This window comes from Podarcis erhardii, assembly GCF_964252035.2.
Source record: "Podarcis erhardii genome assembly, chromosome: 2".
In the NCBI taxonomy this organism is placed as follows: domain Eukaryota; kingdom Metazoa; phylum Chordata; class Lepidosauria; order Squamata; family Lacertidae; genus Podarcis; species Podarcis erhardii.
The window spans coordinates 46,152,786-46,167,447 of record NC_138498.1 but is presented as its reverse complement, the minus strand read 5'-3'; the positions used below and the strand labels follow the sequence as shown (position 1 = coordinate 46,167,447).

At 40.9% G+C, this 14,662-nt stretch overlaps 1 protein-coding gene across 2 annotated transcripts in view; it reads right to left on the bottom strand.

Moving 5' to 3' along the window:
- GABRG2 (gamma-aminobutyric acid type A receptor subunit gamma2) overlaps positions 1-14,662 on the bottom strand; it is a 60,016-nt gene that overhangs the window by 30,086 nt on the left and 15,268 nt on the right. For both annotated transcript variants that reach the window (XM_081846491.1, XM_081846492.1), the window contains exons 2-5: positions 5,362-5,510; positions 3,653-3,720; positions 2,254-2,474; positions 449-531 (exon numbers count right to left, since the gene is read on the bottom strand). In XM_081846491.1, the coding sequence (XP_081702617.1) occupies positions 449-531; positions 2,254-2,474; positions 3,653-3,720; positions 5,362-5,510 (521 nt within the window). The remainder of the gene's footprint in view (positions 1-448; positions 532-2,253; positions 2,475-3,652; positions 3,721-5,361; positions 5,511-14,662) is intronic.

Genomic DNA, 14,662 nt, shown 5'->3' with positions numbered 1-14,662 from the left:
ATATTGACTTTTGGACCTTCTTGTGTTTAAGGAGCAGGCATGAAACACAGGACAACAGAAGTCTAGTCTGACCTGTATGTTAAAAATGCCCACGTAACATAAGGATTATTTACAATCACCCTCTCAAAATATGTAAGATGGCAACTCTGGGCTAGTTCATCAGCTACTGTAAATAGTTACAAGTGATCCATGTTAAGCATCTGTCCATAAATGTGTTGTCTCCAGCACCAACACACTTATCATGCAATTCTGTACACATTGATTCAGCAGCAAACGTATTGAGTTCCATGAGACTTCCTCCCAGGTAAATGTGTTTTAGACTGCAGCCTTCTTTGGACTAAGTACAGTAGATTTACTGATCAATGCATTTTTAAAAATTTAGATTCCTCTTTACTTTCCAAATGAAACAATTTTTTTAAAAAATATTATTTTTTAGATTACTACTTACAGCTTGAAAATGCCAGTGGACAAGAATGTTCATCCATTGGAAAGTTGTGCAGCTGTAATTGACACTCAGCATCTATCGTCAATCTAAGAAGAAGCATATATTAATATTAATCAACTGTTCATAGCTCTAGAAGTTCAAGGTCTGCAGCAGTGAACAGGTTGAGAGAAGACACAATCCACTCTTTCTTTTAATGTATTATTGATTAGGATGTAAAGTAAAATGCTTTCTTGTGTCACAGTGTTGCATGGCAAGGTCCTGAACCCTCCCCCATTGTAGAATAAAGACATTTGACACCAGAATTTAGGTTAATGGGCTGAAAAAGGCAACAACGTTATCGATTACAGAATGTGAGTGGTATTGGCTTAGGCAATGGAACCAATGACTATATCTGACTCCTGCCCCGCTGCCAGGAGTCTAGTAAGGGTTAACCACCGAAAGGGGGAGACCTATTGATGCACATCAACTAGGAATTTCCCCAGGGTCATCGATAGGGGTCGTGCTATGGCCCTGGCCCCTGTCTGGGCTTCAGACAGAGGACACACACCCCGGATTCCTTTAACAGAATACCCTTGAAATAGGAGGGGTAGGTGATGAACGCCCTGTGACGCAGAGCTACCTAAGCCCCGTGTGCACGGGTCAGGCTCATGACCTGCCCTCAACATTGACACCCTGTGAGTGGAATCGGCTTTAAGGATCGACAATAACTTTTCCTACCCATTTCTGAGGTCTTCCCAATGGAGGGAGGTTTCTAAAGCAGGCTGTGTTTTGAATGATCTTGCTCCCTTTCATAAAGCCTTCAAGAGTGGTCATACCAGCTAAACTGACTTGATTATCTCCTGGAGCCATCTTGGAAAATGTAGTTCTCAGAGCAGGCTTCAACAGAACTGTTAACTCTCTCAGTGGAAGCCATTATAGTTAAACTGGTCCAAAACTATTCTCATTTGGGGTGCAAGGCCCCAGTTCAAAACTGTGCTGTGCAGGGAGCTTTGTGCAGGCACTTCCACAGCCACTGCAAGCACATTCTGGGATTGAGAGATTATGGTCTCAATCCTAAACCCCAAACTGCACGTGTGGGGGGAAAGGGGCAGAGCTGTTCACTTGGTTCTTCCATGCTCTATAATAGAAGTTTAGCTGCTGTTGAAGCCCCCACCAACCCACAAATATACATTATACACACTGAAGGTACAGCCTGTTTGAGAACGACTTGTGATAACAGGTGCAAAATCCTTCAATGGGGCATTTCGGGGGCAGAGGTGTAGCATATCTGGGCAAGGATTTGCTGGATCCAAACCCAGCCCATTTACAGGCTGGTGGGTGTCTTAATTTGGGTCCCGCTCCTATGCTTAGACTGAAGAAGAAGAAGAGTTTGGATTTGATATCCCGCCTTTCACTCCCTTTAAGGAGTCTCAAAGCGGCTAACATTCTCCTTTCCCTTCCTCCCCCACAACAAACACTCTGTGAGGTGAGTGGGGCTGAGAGACTTCAGAGAAGTGTGACTAGCCCAAGGTCACCCAGCAGCTGCATGTGGAGGAACGGAGACGCGAACTCGGTTCACCAGATTACGAGACTACCACTCTTAACCACTACACCACACTAAGAGGTAGTGACTGGCCCAAGGTCATTCACTAACCTCTAACCAAGACACCACATGAGCTCTATGGGGCATTTAGCTTTATTATTGTTTCATCTTGTCTAAAATATTCAAGGCATCGTACTTCTTTTCATTAAGTAGAGATACCATTTTCACTCATATTGGAAACATGTAACAGGTATATTGGATGAAATTTAAAAAGCGGTAAGATTACCTCAGTGTATATAGTACTCTGCCATCATTCCAGATCCGGAGCATCCGATTGGGAGTTGTTATCCAATGAGCATCAGCCTTTTTTGAGTTTCGGAAGAATGTGTCAGGGATCCAGATCTTCCCCACCATGTTGCTGTTCAACCTCAGCACTTTAATGGTGCTGTTGAATCTTAGCCGTCTGTCATACCAGGTTTGAGCAAAAAAAATGTCTATTGTATATTCCTGCAATGTTGAAACACATCAAACAAAGTAAGTTTCCATGTCCATTCAGTCCTGCTTTTCAAAGCTTTCATGGCCAGTTCACAGAGAACACACACATCACATCAGTAGCCTGACCCACAATAGAACAGAGCTCCTGGTTTTAATATGATGTTTCTGCATCAGATGCTATTGCCCCATTGACACAATTCCAATATATGCCCACTCAGATGTAAAACCCACTGAGCTCATTACAGCTCCCAGGTAAGTGTTCATTAAAACTGCATTCCTAATGAACTGTTGCTTTAGCTATTTCCCCACCATTTCCCCAAATCTATGTTTTCATACAGTAAAACATAAATCTCAATTTTGGGTTGTTGTAAATGAAAACAATTTATTATTAATCAATTAAATTTGTACACCGTTCTTTATCCATAGATCTCAGAGTCGTTCACAGCATCAAATTACAGTATAAAAATTTAGGTTAGTTGCTGGTGTGGTGTTTCCATCATTCTTATTTGGCCCACTCAAACTTAAATAGAGAGAGATATTGTGTATACTATCTACTAAAAAGAATGTTACTGAAGGAAGATTTCAGTATGAAATGCAGAATTAAGAATTTAGTATGAACAGCTCTTACGTATTTATTTAGCAACCATAATTCTTTGGACACAAATATTCATGTTAGCTACAGAAATTAGTTGATCTTGGATGGAATTAAAGAACCACATCTCTACTAACAGCACAATCCTGAACAAGTTTACTCAGAACTAGTAAGGTCCCCTGACTCCGAAAGGGATTATTCCCATGTAAATGTGCATAGGATTGCAGCCTTATGGCAAACCTATGTGCAACCATTCAGAAGTCTGATTGAATCATGTGACCCAGTTTTAGATACATGTGTATAGTCTTCATCATCCAAGTATTGTGCCTTTGCTCTGTCTGATACATGGGGTAGAATACAGGGGTGTTGGTTGGTGTGTACAGCAATGTTTATTGGCATTCAGGAATAACATAATTTACAATACAAACATGGCAAAATGCAGGGCATTTTTAAAGCCGGAACTCATGTGAGTTCCAGCACCTCTCATGTGGGTGCCATTGCCATTATAAGAGAACAAGGGTGGCATTCATAGTGAGTTCCAACACCTCTTTTTCTAGAAAAATAACCCTGGTAAAATGTATTAATATATGCTACTTACCATATTGATGGCATTCACTGGGCCAATGCTATTGATATACATATCAGTATGAATTACCGTTGGCTGCACTGTAACAAAAACAGTAACAACTGCTAATATCACATGAGGTAAAACATCCAGAACATAAAGGAAAATCCTAGATACAAAATATAGTATTTAGAGAAAGAATCTGATTGTGTTCTAGAAAGAAAGAACATAAAAGGACTTGGGTATGTGAGATTTTCCATATCAATAAATGCAGGATGAATAAAATTGCATTCTTACTTGATGACCGTAGTGAAGAAGGGAGTGGATTTTGACCCCATTTATACTATTGTGTTATTAATGTGATTGTAATCAAATCAGTATTTTTGCAAGGGGTGGGGATAGTTATAACACTTATTTCCTTTTTTGATAGGAAACTGTATTGTATTTCTGAAGTCTCTTAATGATACATCACATCAGACATTTCACATTGTACAAATGAACACAAAATGACTAATTTAGCCAGAAGAGGGTTCTGCAGATACAGAAAAAGTCCAAGAAACAAAACAGCAGCAGCAGCAGCAACAGCTACAACATCATGAACCATCAACATCATGAAAAAGAAATCAACATCAACTATAACAATAATAATGCTTGGAGGATTGCAATGCATAAATCAAACCGTGATCAGCATAGCTGCTTTCGAATTATATTTTCTCTCCTCCTTATGAGCCATCATAATGCAGTCATAGATAAAAACCCCCATGGAAGAAGTACTCATTATCTTTCATTTTTATGCCTATCAATTTTGCTGCCTCAGCCCTTGTCCATCCTGGCCCAGCCCCACTCTGAGTTTCCCAGTTCCTCCAAATCTGAATATCATTGGATGGGTTGGTGGTTGCAACCCCAGGCCACTCATTGACCACTTTATGACTTCTTTTGATGCCTGTTATTTGGACTGGATTAAAATAGTACCTAGTTATCCGTTATCATGCTCTTGCTGGCATTTTCACTGATGATTTCTTTGGAACAACATGACTTGTTATGACTACACTAGCTCTCCAGGACTTGTATCTGACATGATTTATTAGTTTACTGACAATACCTGAAAGCTTGTCTACTAAAGTACAAATAATTTCATTAATGCACATTGATTAAGGATCAAAAAATTACCTTTGCCATATTCTCTTCTATCCATGCCACTATATATTACTGTAGCTTAATACCTTTGTGATCATGCTGTTAAATGACTTAAAATATTTACTGACCATGTTATTCTTTCACACACAACGACAGCATGACCCTATGCCTTGAACCACTTAATTAATCTTAATTGAAATTGTTCAATGAATGTTATATTAGAGTGGTGCAATACAAATTCTGAAACAGTCTTTGCCATTGACTTCAGGCACCACTTCGCTCATAGATTCCTGAACATTTCATCAAATTAATTTGAACAGCAATATGTTTATAATGAGATGCCATTACTATTCTTTAAATAACTATGAGCTTTGACGTGTGTGTCTGTGTGTGGGTGTGTGGGTGTGGGTGTGGGTGTAATACCAGTTAGAGGTCTAAACACTTGTTTCAGAAAGCTTTGGTTACAGATTCTTTAATGGAAACACTAATTGTCAGCAGCTAAGTATATTATATTTTCTTTATTGTCATTTCCACTTTGTTAAGTGATCACCATCACTTCCGCTTCCAACTCACTGCTATTAACAAATGAAGGAAAATACCCTCACCTCCTATATCTGGCCTTAGTTTGTTATCATATCCCTCCAGCAGGCCATTTAAAATAAGGGTAACATCACTTTCATGAACTTTGGGAGTCAAAACCCAGGTTTTGTTGGTTGTATAATCTTCATAATCATCATCACTCTTTTGGCTAGAACTGTTTGAAAAAGAAAGGGAAGAAAGCACTGGAGTCATATAACAGCTGAACACAGCAATTACATTCATAGACAGCTCCATTAGAAACCATCAAGACTAGATTTAGGCCCCTTTTAAATAATGACAGTTCTGCACAAAACACTGAAATGGCTTTACAGAAAGAAATGAAAGAGGGAACACCATTTCCAGACTGATGTTTACAGCTCAATTTACTGAGAATGCCAAGATAGCTGAGTAGACATTTTCTCTCTTCTAACTTAATGCATCTTTCAAAGGTATCCATTACTTCTATTGGTTCAGATTTAAAGAAAAAAAAGTTTTTAAAGGCAGTGTATCACCTAAACATTAGTGTGCATGAACAGAAAGATGTATGGCACAGTCTTAAAATTATCTTACTATAAGTTGTATTTACACCCAAATCATGTCAGCCTTAGCTTGTTGTACTATTCTACATTAAGCCTGCTGGGAAGTTCAGTATTAAGTATGATTATTTGCCCAAAGTGGAACAAAGGAAGCAGCCATACACCAAGTCAGACCATTGGTCCAGCTCAGGGGTCAGCAAACTTTTTCAGCAGGGGGCCGGTCCACTGTCCCTCAGACCTTGTGGGGGGGCGGACTATATTTTGGAAAAAAAATAATGAACGAATTCCTATGCCCCACAAATAACCCAGAGGTGCATTTTAAATAAAAGCACACATTCTACTCATGTAAAAACATCAAGCAGGTCCTACAAATAACCCAGAGATGCATTTTAAATAAAAGGACACATTCTACTTATGTAAAAACACGCTGACTGTCCGCGGGCCGGATTTAGAAGGTGATTGGACCAGATCTGGCCTCCAGGCCTTAGTATGCCTATCCATGGTCCAGCTATTCCTTGACTGGTAGCAGCTCTCTGGGGCTTGATCACGAGTCTTTTCCAGCCCTGCCTAGATATATTAGGGATTGAACCTGACACCTTTTAAGTGTAACATGTATGCTTCACCACTGAGCTATGGCCCTTCCCTAGCCTCCTTTACGATGCTCATTCATCTTCACAATGGCCAATAATATTAACATTTGACAGATGGAGAACCGAAAGAGATATGGTAATTTGCCTGTGAGTGGAAGACTAATTCCTCTACATTTCTTAATATATTATTTTACCAATGACTTCTCACTTTCTCTACTTGCAGTTAAGGTTACCACTTCCAAATCACAAAAACAGAGTGCAAAAAGAGGACACATTTGTGTGAAATATATGCAGATCCCCACTTGAAAATCAGAAGGCAAGTCACCAAATATGGGCTTTATCTGGAAGCAATTGGCCTGTAGTAATGCTATCTTAAAAAAAACCCAAACCCTAAATCATTACAAAATGTACATTTCTGGGTGGTGTGTGAAAAACTAAAAAGGATGTCCTTTTTCTTTTATTTTTCAGGATTCTGTATTGATGCAGCCAGAAGCATACAGAATGTAGGGCAAAGTGCTGCTATAAATCTGCTTTTGCTGGGGCAGCGGAAACAGCATTTGTACAGCCACCATTTAAGAAGCGCCATAGGCTTGGCAATGGGAAGCTCCATTAAGCTACGCCTGATTTGTGGTTGAAGCTCACTCTTCAGATAAAGTTATTATGATTTTTTATTTTATTTTTTAATGCATGGGTCTTCACTTATAGCCCTTTGGGTGTCGTATGAAGGTTTGCCTGTGATGATAGTGCTGGAAACCTGCTTCCCAGCCCTATAAAATTGGTATCTTCAGATGTTAGGCTGGCTACTAGATAGAGGAAGTCCTCTGTCTGAAGAAGTATACTGAACAGCTGCCCACTTGCCAAGCCTGGTTTGAATATAAAGAACTCTAAGGAGGAAGAGCACAGAGCAGAGGTCTTGAAACTGCCAATCAACAGTTAGTACATGCACAGAAGACTGCTCACCTGGACACAGTCTCCCCTACTATGGTGAAATGGATTTTATTTCTATTTACATTAAACAAGTTATGTCTACAACTGAATCTAGATACATATCCAAATTTTCTTCAAAACCGTCCCTCTTTGGGGATGGTGGATTTCCACTTTTTTGGTGATAGATAAGAGGGCCACCCTGCCAGAAGTGGGGCAAGGGATTAAAGCCAAATTCATAAGATAATTGAAGAGTGTAGAAGCTGCTTCCTTGGAGTTTGGCTCTATCTGTGCCATTCCAATAACGTCCATAAGCAGCAACTTACATAAATGACAAGACAAATCTGATCAGAACAAAGTGACCAGCAATGTATGAAGTTTCTGTTGACTTCCAGTATTCTCTCTTCCATATTTATTCGTGGGTGGAGTTGAAACCCAAATCAGTCTGGGTCAGCAAATGAATGGAAAAGAGGCAGAAATGCTGCTGGTCTCTTTCCCCATGTGTCATTTTCCAAAATCACCCTCTCCCTTGTTGCTTTTTCTCACATCATAGAATCATGGAAGGGAACCCAAGGGTTATCTTACTCCATCCCCTTCAATCTTTTGCCCAACATGGGGCTCAAACCTATGACCCTGAGATTAAGAGTCTTATGCTGTACTGACTGAGCTGTTGTATGAGTCATCATCACCTACTTATACCTCGGGTTACAGACGCTTCAGGTTACAGACTCTGCTAACCCAGAAATAGTACCTCAGGTTAAAAACTTTGCTTCAGGATGAGAACAGAAATGTGCGGCGGCGGCGGGAGGCGCCATTGGCTAAAGTGGTACCTCAGGTTAAGAACAGTTTCAGGTTAAGAACTGACCTCCAGAACGAATTAAGTTCTTAACCTGAGGTTACCACTGTATGCTGCTTTCTCCTCAGAAGCATGTGCCCAAAGTGGCTCACAAGGTATAAGAGGAACAAGAAGCATCACCATTCAAAACACATGAAAAACAATTATGGATAAACCATACAGTCAAAACAATCAATCTATGCAGCATTGTACACAAATACCAAATAAGCTAAGCTAATTTAACAGCTGAAATGAAACACTGTTGTATAAAACAATATTAATAAGCAAACATAACTAAAATAACTGAAACTAAGCTGAAGAAGTGGGGAAGTGGCAGAAAGATACGGTGACCCTGTATCTTTTCTCCCACAGGTGAAAATGCAGCTTGGGGATGAGGGTGATTTTGAGCTGGAATAAGTTATTAGAGAGGAACATTTTTAAGCAACATCTTCCCTTCTGCCCTTCTTCCATTTAGAAATAGGCTGTCCCAAACTGCTTTGTGGAAAGGGGAAAAAAACATGCAAGGAAAACATACTGAGACTCTAAATAGCATGTAGTTGATGCCTAAAGCAAGGCCACCATCAGTCATTTTCACGAGGAGTCCAAAGGAATCTCTGCGCAGAGAGATATAAAAAGAGGGGGATGTCCAATGATGTCACATTACTAGCACAGAAGCCATTCCAATAACAGAAGCCTTATGTTGAATCTTTCTTGTGCCCTGCTTAAATCTAGTGGGTCACTTGCACCAGTAGAATATAGTGCACAACAGCTAGTGCAACCATTACCATTATTTCTATACTGAGTGACAGTTATACTAGTACTTCAGTGTTCACTACCGCTTCAAAAACTGCAAATCAAATGCCACACTAATATTGTGTTGGATATTCCTCAGAGTGCCTCTGTACGACCCTCCATTCTGCACAGCAACAAATCCCAAGAATCTTGCACTAAAACTGTGTATCTTTAAAAATTGGTTAGCAAGCAACGTATGCTAAGCTCCGTCTTCAAGATATCCCTTGGTTGCCACTTTGTCATTAACTGCCATGTTTCCCCAGCACCATTGCTTATGTCCTTTGCAGCCAAAGCACAGCTTGTAATGAGCCCTCCTTGTTTTATTGAGTCTCAAAAATGAGGATTTTTAATTGCCATTGCGTTACACAGCATTCCTCTATGTACAGAAAAACAGGGCATGGACAATTAAACTGGTGATGTAAGCAGGTTTATGAAGCTGCCTGCAATTCTAACAAACTAATTGCATTTCAGGGAGACAAATCTCACACAGTCTCTAAAGCTCGAGCCCACATATCATTTGAACGTGGTTCGGCAGAATGCTATATTTGCGCTACAGAGAAAATGTACAGGAAATCACTTCAGTTTGTCAGCCTCCTTACATTTTCCCAGAAATTATTTATTAGCCTCCTTTCTGCAAGAACAGCCCAAGGCAATGTAGGGTCTCAAACCAAGGTTACCACAGAAATAAAACATTAATAGAAAGTATACACAGGTGTCTCCAACAATGTACACTAGTGCTTGTTCCCGTCAGCCCCTGGAGTGGATTTTTTTCCTATGCAATTTGCAATTGAATCTGGAAATAACACCCTGCTCTCATGCTTAGGAATTAAAAGCCCTATTCAGGTTTTATACCTGCACCACAAGAAGGAACCATGCATACCAGCCCTGTTCCCCACATTGCAATCCACATGGAGGGTGATGAGAATGGTAACAGGGGAGAGCATTAGTTTGTCCCTTTCACAGGCTTACTTAACACTGGATATGAATGCTTGAAGGGGGCCTATGTCTCAATATAATGCTGCCTTTGCTGGCTGTGGCTGGTGAGAGGTGTCATCCAAAACATCTGGAAGATACCAGGTTGGCAAGGGCCAAATGTGTAACTGGAAATGTGTAAACCTTGCTTGGAATGCTCTTCTGCTGTGGTCATGCTAGCTCTGTCAATTGTCCCTACAGCCTGTGTGTATACAAATGAACTGAATATTCCGGCTTGTATAACCAACAAGCACCAAAGGCAGGCATCCCCAAACTCAGCCCTCCAAGGTGTTTTGGGACTACAGCTCCCATCATCCCTAGCTAACAGGACCAGTGGTCAGAGATGATGGGAGTTGTAGACCCAAAACATCTGGAGGGCCAAGTTTGGGGATGCCTGACCAAAGGTATAGCACAGATGCTTCTCACATCCAAAGCAAGCATTGTAACAGCACTTTAACAAATGGTGAAAGTATTTAAAGAACCCATCTCCTAATGGGAGATTCCCTTCTGGTATTCTGGGAAGCCCAAATTCAAACATAAACTAAACCAGGTGGGGGTGACCTGGGAAGAGTGATTGAAGAAAGCAAGTTCACTGTCATCCATGTCTAGGGCAATAAATTACAGAAGGAAGAAGCTATGCATTCCTTTGGGTATGTCAACCCAAAAGCTAGCAATTATATTTTATAAACAGATGTGTAAATAAGAGATGAGCAATAGTCCAGTATTTAGAGAATGTATTATACTTCCATGTGCAAGTGCAGGGCATTATCTGGGCAAAAGTCTCATTTATGCCAATAAGAGTTATGTGACTACAGCCCACACATATCCTTAAGACTCTTTAAGCTCATATTATTAGTAACAGGCTGTTCTGCTTTCAGAATGTTTTTTCCAAGTTATGAAACAAATCTAACGAAACCCACAGTCAGAATTCTAGTTGGGCAGACTATGGATCTTATGAGAATGCCAGACAACCTCAGATAGACAATTGCCCACTGTTTCATTGATTACTATATCAGTTGGCCCATAGTCACATTTTTTCCTCCAGTTATACATGTTTAAACCCATTGATTTCAATGAGGGAAACTATGCATTGAACACTGGATGCATTAGTGAAGCCTAACATTCTTCTCTGCTTAGCAGCACAGAGATTTGTGTGCTGATCATCCTGTCCTCACTGGACCTGAAGGAAGGGAGACTTTTCTAACCTAAAGCCCTAGGCAATTCCTGCTTAGAATATTATCAGCACCAGTCATCCTCATCCTCATCCTCATCATCACCACATCATCATCAAAAGCAACAACATCACCAGTCCAAAAAGCACCTCCTTTACTAAAGCTTCATGCTTTAGCAAAAGCCTCAATGCAACAATGCCTAATCTTTTTTTAGAAGGAAGTTGGCATCCGTCTGTCTCGAGAGACAATGGAAGGCGTGTCTTTTTTAAGAAGGCATGCAGCGCCACATGAATGTTAACATATGGCTTATAGTAAATTGTATGTATCTGTTTAATTTAGAGCTGACACCATTAAAGTTGCAGCTACAACTTGTACTCTTTGCTTAAGAGAACAGAATGTGCATGGGTGGAGCCCTTCTCCTCCTCCACTTGCAAGGTTCAGCTGACACTAAAAAGGGAATGAATGGCACGTTAAGTGGCTTTGTGCCATCTGACTGAGAAATGTGCTTTACTAGGCAAGAGCTGACATGGGTGCTATTACATTACCATAACATAATACAGTGGTACCTCGGGTTACAAACACTTTGGGTTACAGACTCTGCTAACCCAGAAATAGTACCTCGGGTTAAGAACTTTACCTCAGGATGAGAACAGAAATCACGTGGCAGCGGTGCAGCAGCAGCAGGAGGCCTGATTAGCTAAAGTGGTACCTCAGGTTAAGAACAGTTTCAGGTTAAGAACGGACCTCCGGAACGAATTAAGTTCTTAACCCGAGGTACCACTGTACAGTAGTTGCTTGACTTTCAGCTAGAATTAGCAATGTATATAACTGACCAGGAAAAATGCCAATTAAGGTGGAATCATGGCTGGACATTTGGGAAGGATAAGTCAACATCCATTTTCTTTGCAGTGATGCAGACTTAGGTTCTCAGAAATGTTTGCAATGCTCTTTATCCTGACTGATAAAGAATTATATAAATAGTTTGTTAAATCTTGATGAAAGGTACAATTCTAAAGAAAAATAAAATGGAACCTGTTCACACATAAAGCTTACTGATCGGCTTGCTTTTATTTTGCTGGACTGCATCAAACAGAATTTCAATTTGTTTACTCAAGGCACAGCAAGAGACCTAATCCAATTTTTATTTGAACTTTTCCTCTAAAGGCCCCTATCAGCTACATGTTCCCTTCACCTCTACTGCCTCTGCATATTATTTCGCTACTGCCTGTGCAATTTTGTGTCTCCTCTTCTTTGCTATGCAGAGTTTGTGTACTCCCAGCCTCTTCTAGTTCTGATCCTGCATTAAATAAGAGTTTAGCTCCACAAATAGAGGAATTGTTACACAGTTTAATCGGATATTTTCTCCTCCTTTTTGTTTCTCTCAATATTTATTTAATTGAAACAAATAACAGTTCCATGCTTCGTTAGTTCTCAGAAAAAGGTTAGAAAAATATAGCCATCTAGTCCAATCCTTTCCAGTTCTAAATGCAGGACAGCCTCATATCTCATTAGATATGAAAGGTTGACAGAATTGTAAAATGCAGGATAAATATCAATTATTTGATATAAGCTACTGAAACATCCAGGGACGTGGGTGGTGCTGTGGTCTAAACCACGGCTTGCCGATCAGAAGGTGGCGGTTCGAATCCCCACGATGGGGTGAGCTCCCGTTGCTTGGTCCCTGCTCCTGCCAACCTAGCAGTTCAAAAGCACATCAAAGCACAAGTAGATAAATAGGTACCGCTCCAGTGGGAAGGTAAATGGCGTTTCTGTGTGCTGCTCTGGTTTCGCCAGAAGCAGCTTAGTCATGCTGGCTACATGACCCAGAAAAACTGTCTGCAAACAAACGTCAGCTCCCTCAGCCAGTAAAGCGAGATGAGCGCCGCAAGCCCAGAGTTGTTCACGACTGGACTTAACTGTCAGGGGTCCTTTACCTTTTTTTACTGAACCATCAACAATAGCCCTGGGAGACCAAGGCCACAATCCAACAAAGTAGTAGGTCTGGTTAATAAAACTCTTCTCTTTACTATGATTTTTTTATATTCCTCATTGGGAGGGAAACCCTTTTACAACCTTCAAAAATGTTGTTATGGGTAGTTTACCCCAAACTACATTCCAATGTTAGAAGATGGGCATTTTAAAAAAACTATTTTTTTGTTTATCTGGGTCAGATTGGGGGGGGCTTGGGGGGGACTCTAGTAACATGAGTGAGACAAAAAACAAACAAAACATTCTGGTGGTAAAACAAAATCTATAGATTTCTTGGGGTATTTTTTGTCCCAGTCCTTGGCACTGATTCTACAGCACTACATGCATCCCATCATGTTACCATGCAAACAGCCTATGTACAACAGTCAGTTGATTTTCTTGAGACATATTTAGAGTTTTTGTGTACAGAAATAAACCTGTAAATTGTAAGTAACTGAAACTTGGGGGCATTTTAACCATTTTGACGTGGCAATGCCCTAGAAGGACTATGTTACAGGTCTACCTCTATGTAAATTCTGCAGTGAAAAGTGTACTGGGGTTGTAATTCAAGTCCTGAAGGTTGGGGTTAGTATTCAGAACAGGAAACAGTGATCCTGAATCACACCCACCATCTGGCATGGGCAAGTTGGGAAAAACCATGGGCTGCTGATTCCTTTCCATCAGTAAATGAGGGCTCATGCAAGACGCCTTTGCAAACCTTCGCTCAAGGTCAAGAAAGGGCATGTGCTTTTTAGTTCTGCTGGTACCCAGGGAATTATCTGCTGAAGCTTGGCAGATGAAGTATCTTCTACCACAACACTTCCAGGGAAGGGAGCAAGAATGTCTCGGCATGTCCACAGCAGATCCTGCTTTGAGTGGTGTGACAAGACTGGCCCTACCATTATGCAGAGTGAGGAGCCCAGCTCAGGAAGCCACTTTAGGGTGTCACCAAGAGCAAAAAACTGTTAGATGTATCATTGTTATATTTTTACTCTCAGGGACAGGTGCTTGTGGGATTTTTCTGCCTCAGGTGCCAAAATAACTTGGCCAGCTTTAACTAAGAGTGGGGAGTACCATTTGTTGTTCCACTTTGGGCAGAAAAATAGAGGGGATGTGTCTGGTCCAAGGTCCAGTTTAAAGATATAGAACCATAAGAAAAGAAAGCATGAGGAGACTTGAAGTTGCCCAATAACAGTTTGCAGCACTTGGCCAACACAGGTCACCTGGTAACTATGGTGAGATGCATTTTTACTTAATTCTGCATCTATACATATAAATTAGGGACGCGGGTGGCACTGTGGGTTAAACCACTGAGCTTAGGGCTTGCCAATCAAAAGGTCGCGGTTTGAATCCCTGCAATGGGGTGAGCTCCTGTTGCTCGGTCCCTGCTCCTGCCAACCTAGCAGTTCGAAAGCACGTCAAGTGCAAGTAGATAAATAGGTACTGCTCCGGAGGTAAGGTAAACAGCGTTTCCGTGCTCTGCTCTTGTTTGCCAGAAGCAGCTTAGTCATGCTGGCCACATGACCCGGAAGCTGTAC